This window comes from Solanum lycopersicum, chromosome 5 (genome assembly GCF_036512215.1).
Source record: "Solanum lycopersicum chromosome 5, SLM_r2.1".
NCBI classification, from domain to species: Eukaryota; Viridiplantae; Streptophyta; class Magnoliopsida; order Solanales; family Solanaceae; genus Solanum; species Solanum lycopersicum.
In genome coordinates, this window is record NC_090804.1 from 25,352,592 (window position 1) to 25,359,222 (window position 6,631).

General features: G+C 31.1%; 1 protein-coding gene across 1 annotated transcript; it reads right to left on the reverse strand.

Moving 5' to 3' along the window:
• Positions 1-627, reverse strand: LOC138348715 (uncharacterized). Its single transcript, XM_069298286.1, has 2 exons — positions 375-627; positions 1-185 (listed from the first exon to the last, which is right to left on the reverse strand). The coding sequence occupies exons 1-2, from the start codon at positions 625-627 to the stop codon at positions 1-3; spliced, it is 438 nt and encodes a 145-aa protein (XP_069154387.1).
• Between the last annotated feature and the right edge of the window lie 6,004 nt (positions 628-6,631).

Genomic DNA, 6,631 nt, shown 5'->3' on the forward strand with positions numbered 1-6,631 from the left:
TTATGCACCTCTATCTGAAATAATAGATATCAAATCTCCATGAAGTCTTACCACCTCTTGGATGTACAACTTAGCATAATCCTTTGTCGAAGGAGTAGTCTTTACCGGTAAAAAGTGAGCTGATTTTGTCATTCTATCGACTATCACCCAAATAGAATCATGCTGCTTGGAAGATTTGGTTACGCCTGTGATTAAAACCATATTAAACATCTCCCACTTCCACTCTGTAAGTTATATTTTCTGAGCCAAACCTCACCAACATTGGTGCTCTACTTTAACTTGTTATCAATTGGGGCATTTCGAAATAATTTTTTAGCAATGCCCTTCTTCATACTATTCCACCAATATACTTCTCACAATTCGCAGTACATCACCTGGATGAATTGAGTATCTAGAGTTATGAGCTTCCTCTATGTTCCTCTCTTGTAGTTCATCCACCATTGGTACACACTGAATACCTTGATATCCCAAATCTCCCCTGTGTTCAAAAGATAATACTCTTTGCTTTTGAACATTTGCCTTCAACTCATGCAAAATGAGATCTTGGTCTTGCTTTTCTTTTACTTCTGATACTAACGACGATTCAGCTCCATTCGTCACCACTATTGCTCCTAATTTGAAATCCATTAGTCTGACTCCTAAGCATGTAAGTCTATTCAAATCTTTTGCTAGTTCCTTTTTATCTTCTTCAAGATAGGCAGTACTACCCATAGACAACCTGTTTAAGGCATGTGAACCCACATTAGGCTTACCTGGGTGATAAAGAATGTTCATATTATATTCCTTGATAAATGCTAACCACCTGCTTTGTATGAGATTAAGATCTGAGTGAACACATATTGTAGGCTCTTGTGATCAGTGAATACATAAACTTGAACACCATACAAACAGTGACACCATATCTTCAAGGCGAATACCACCGCAGCCAACTCTAGATCATAGGTCGGGTAATTATTTTTATGAACTTTCAATTATATGTAGGCATACTAATGTTAAAAAAACATACTAGAAATTAATTAACATAGCTTTATGCTAATAAAATAGAGATTGTTTCTTAGATAATATTCATCCATTGTAACAACACAAACAAGTGTCACCAAGAAATCTCTCATGGACTAAAGATTTAACCATGTTAGGGATATTAGTACAAAATGGCCTTTTGGCACAAATTGAGTCATTGAAGGATGAAAAATGATTGGCACATTTTCGCGACCATGTGGATTAAAATGTGGGCAAAAAAACCGAGCTCAGAGAAATGGATGACTATATAATGACTGACTATTCATTCGATGAAAACTCATAAAACACCAACAATCAGCACAAATATATTATTCTTTAGTTCCATCATCACCCTTCTTTGTAATATTTACGACATCCATCAACCGAATACTCACAAAAATTAGTAGAATAATTTTTAGGCATATCTCATATATAATCATCATATCACCACTTGGATATGAGTTTGAACTATTTTTCATTGCCTGATTATTATTTTATGCTAAAGACTTGAGAATGAAAATTTTATTTTGCTTTTTTGTTTTGCGATTAACTCTCTTAAATAAAGTGCATAACAAAACTTCATTAGATTGTTTGATATAAATCGAATCATGATATTATCATATATTAGAAGTCAACTTATTTTTGTAATTTTGCATTAGTAATATCTATATAAAATGTTTGAAAAGAAAGATACAGATAAGATTGATTTAAGTAAGTTTATGTATATATTATTACTTTACTCTTATTAAGAAGTGGCACTTCTATAGGACTAACACAACATATACAAGTTTTACCAAAAGTACGACAAATTATACATGGTATTTAGTTTGTTATCTATTCTGATAAAAAATTGTACCAATATCACTATCAATTGTACTATAAACTTTGTCCAATCTTATTGGCTATTCAATATCCTTTACTTTTGCATTAGTACTTGTACTATAGTTCTTAATCATCAAGTCACGTGTCCTTTTTGGGCAGATTTTGTTTTCTTGATTTTTCAACCACTGATTTCTTCTAAGTTTCTCTAAAATTAAAAAAAAAATTAATGGTTTTCAAATTTTGTCATATGATAGTGAATATTCTTCGTTAGAATTTTTTTATTATTGAAAAGTTTTCTTGTGTGTAATCACAATTTGTTTTTGTGGGTTGTTTACTATTAAAGTTTCAATACTCATGTACTAATTATTTTTTATATTCAGGTGGGATTTTATGGATGATTTTAAATCCAAGCTTAAAGATAATGACCTATTAAGGGCTTTTCTCCCCCTTTTCTCTTTCTAATAAAAAGTTAATTTAATTCGGTTTAAAAATTAATGCAACATAGGTGTTTGATAGTAATCTTGAACCAACTAAAAGTTTTTTATTTTCTCTTCCTTGCAGATTTTCTACAAGGTACGCCTCTTCAATTTTTAAGATGCTTGGTCAATATTAATTTTTTATGAATTTTGTTGGTGAGTCTAAGTTGCTATACTGAACTATTCACGAATAATATTGTATTTTATATTTTCTAATGAATTTCTTATTTCTTTGACCCTTCCCAAAACAAGAGTGATCTTCAACATTCAAGAAAGATTGAAACAATATTATCGAAGGAGAAATTTATGAAATTATTATCTCTCAACAAACTTTTCAGTTCATGGGTAATATTTGTTAATTCTTTCAATTGCATCTACTTCAAATGATGATAGTCCACCTATGTTATTGCCTCCTTCCATTAAACAGCGTAGTAAATTCTTGACTTATTATTAGATTGGAAAAAAAATTAAATAATTACTTCTTTTGAAATAATATTTATTAGTTTGATTAATTACTTCACTTTTATAAACTAAAAGGATAGTCATATATTAGGACTATCAACATGCTTGATATCCTTCTGGTAAGCATCAATATGATTGAAAGTTTAAATTTGAACCTTAAAAAGTTGTACAGTGACTACATTTTTCCTTTTATCATTGGCAGTAGAGTGCAATATAACTATGTTGTTCGAGTTTAAACTTCCAGGATACTCCTTTGTTGAATATCTATGGTCATTTCTTTTCTTTCTTTTTTTCAACTATTTTGTTGGGTTGGTATGTTTTTATTTACTTTAGCAATTCCTCCCTTATACACTGGATGTTTACATGATTTTCGTAGTCCAAGGTCTGTTTTAATTTATTGGTTCTAACAAGTGGTCGACTCTTTGAATGACTATCCCATCATCTTTTTTTTTTGTTCGACTTACTGTTGATTTATCAGCATTTCAATATTAATATTTTATTACATTAATTTTTCTTTATTTGGAATTACAAGAATGTGAATGTTTCAGCCATTAGTGGGTAGTCATTTGTGACAAATTACTAACTTTGGATAATCATTGTGCATATGTATTATTGTTATTATTTGATGGTTACCAATCTGTCATTGGAGGGTACTTGCTGGACATATGAAAAACGTTCCAGAGAACGTTGGTTGAACAATTTTGGCCAGCATCTTCAATGGGGATGTTATCCTCATGTAATTTCATTCTTTATTCATCCATTATTTTTGTAACATATGTAATTCCTAAAGCCATTATATTTATCATTTACTAACCCATTATCTTACAATTATCTTCTAGGAAGACTTCTTGTAATATAAATAGTGAAGGTTTTCATTTGGTTTTAACACATACAATACACAAGAAAATATAGAGTGTATAAAGTTTGTCTAAAAAGAGTTCTTATTAGTTGAAGGGAGGTGTTCTTATTGTGGAGCTTTGGACTCAACTTTTGTCCAGAGTTGTTGAGTTATACTTTGTGAAGGCTGTTGTATTCTGGAGGGGACAAGTCAAAGAGAGCTACTGCTGGATTGGTGAAAACATTTGTTGCAATGGGCTTGAGTCTCCTTAAAGAGAGCGAGATATCCGCGCCTTAGATTGAAGAGATTTATTTTGTTCATTTTCATTTTCAGTTGTAATCTTGTAATTTTTTTTATCTTGTAAGTTTTCACCAACAATTTTAAGGAGATTCAACATGGCTACAATTGAAAAAACCGCGGATGTCAAGATGGGAGACCTTAACTAGCCATTTCTGTTCAATGGTAATCATTTTAAGAGATGAAAGGGTAAAATACGTTTCTACTTAAGTCTTCTCAATGTTTCTTATGTATTAAGTGAGAAGAATCCTAATAAAGAAGACATCATCTCTATGAATAACCATGAAACTATCTCTCATCTAGAGAAAGATGTAAAAGTACGATGGAGATTCTTATAAGTGTCGGTATTATATTCTTAATGTCTATCTGATAATTTTTTATGATTATTATGATAGAACTTACTCTAGAGAAAAGAAAATTCTAAAGGCATTGCAGAGTAAGTATGATATCGAAGAGGTTGGAGCGAAAAATATGCGGCTAGTAGATTTTTTTCATTTCAAAAGGTGGACAACAAGTCAGTGGTAGATCAAGATCAATAATTTATCATGATTGTTGGAGAGCTTAGGTCCGAAGAGGTTAAAATTGGAGATAACCTCATTGTTTGTGGCATAGTCGATAAACTTCCACCTTCTTGGAAGGAATTTCAAAAAAACAATGCTCCACAAACAAAAGGAAACTTCTCTTGAAACCTTGATAATGAATATACGCATGGAAGAAGAAAAAAGAGGCTAAATGCACTTTTATAAACAGATGAGAACAAGATCACAACGAAGGTAAATTTAATTACTTCGAATAATGCTACTCCTGAAACTCACAAAAATACTTCTTTGAATACAAAGAAGAAAAAATTGATAATGGTAGACCTGCTAAGAAAAATAATGGTGAAAATAACCAAGCATAAAATCAACAAGTTCAAGAAAAAGGATCATGTTTTGTTTGTGGCAAGAGTGAGCATATTGTTCGATTTTGCAGATCTAGAAACGTGGTCCTAACTCTCAGGCAAACGTTTTCGAAGAACCTTTTGTGGCGGTGAGTACCGAAAGAAACATGGTTGAGAATGTTGATGGATGGTGGGCTGATTCTGGCTCAAACTGTCATGTCTGTTATGAAAAAGATTGGTTTAAAATTATTATTTTTTGAGGATCCCAAAATCATCATGCTTGGTGATGCTCACACTACTCAAGTGCTTGGAAAGGGAAATGTCGAATTGTGTTTTACTTCTAGAAGGTTATTAACTTTAAAAGATGTACTTTATACTCCTTCTATGAGAAAAAATTTAATGTCCAGTCTTCTTCTTAATAAAGCAGGCTCTAAAAAAAATATTGAATCTGATCAATATATAATAGTGAAGAAGCGTATTTTTGTGGGTAAGTGGTATGCATGTGATGGGATGTTTAAATAGATTGTTGAGATGAATAAAGTTCTACTTCTATTTATATGTTTTCTTCTACCATTTTTTTGCATGCTCGTTTGTGTCATATTAATGATCGTTATGTTGGAATCATGAGTAGTGTAGGATTGATCCCAATGTTTAAAAAGAATTTTAAAAAGTGTGAGACTTGTAGTAATGCCAAGATCACTAAAAGACCTCATTTTCAAGTTGAAAGAAAATATGATTTGTTAGAATTAGTTTATAGTGATATTTGTTAGCTTGGTCGAATTCCAACTCGTGGAGCTAACAAATGTATTTTCCCTTTCATTGATGATTTTTCAAAGTTAACATATGTTTAATTGATGAAAATAAAAGTTATGCTTTTGAATATTTTAAAACTTATCTCCATGAGGTTGAAAATCACTTTTGAAGAAAAATAAAAAGAATTAGAAGTGATAGAGGCCGTGAATATGAATCAAATGAGTTTAAGTCTTTTTGTTAGATCATTGGGAATAATTCATGAAACTACTCCTCCTTACTCTCCATCATATAACGGAGTAGCAGAAAGGAAAAATAGAATTTTGGTTGAATTGACTAATTCAATGCTTATTAAGCCACATGCACCTTTAAATTTTTGGGGTGAAGCTATCTTAACTGCTTGTTACGTGTTGAATCGTGTGCCTCATAAAAAGTATAAATTGACACCTTTTTAATTGTAAAAAATTACAAGCCATGTTTGGAATATCTAAGGGTTTGGGGTTGTCTAACCTTTGTGAGGCTAATGGATCCGAAGATTACAGAGTTGGGTAAGAAAGTTACTACTTTTGCTTTTCTTGGTTATGCTTCAAACAGTACAACCTACAGATTTTTTTAATCTTGAAGATAATATTGTGATAGAATCAGGTGATGTTATATGTCATGAAAATAAATTTCCTGATACTAAAAATAGTGGGGGCCAAAGAATTGAACAAAATATTGTGTCAATACCTAGTTCTTCTACTTCTACTTTGAAAAATAAAGAAGTTAATGATTTTGAGTTAAGAAGAAGTAAAAGAGCTAGAGTAGTAAAAAATTTTGGTATAGATTTTTCTGAGTTTAATGTTGAAAATGACCCTCTAACATTGAAGAAGCATTATCTTCACATGATTCTATTTTTTGGAAAGTGGATATAAATGATGAAATAAAATCACTAATTTCTAGTAAAATTTGGAAACTAGTTGATTTACCATCTGGTTGAAAAACTATTGGTTGAAAATGGGTCTTACGAAAAAAATTGAAACCGGATGGATCTATCGATGAATACAAGATTAGGCAAGTTGCAAAAGATTTTAAACAATTATAAGGCCTAGAATATTTTGATACTTT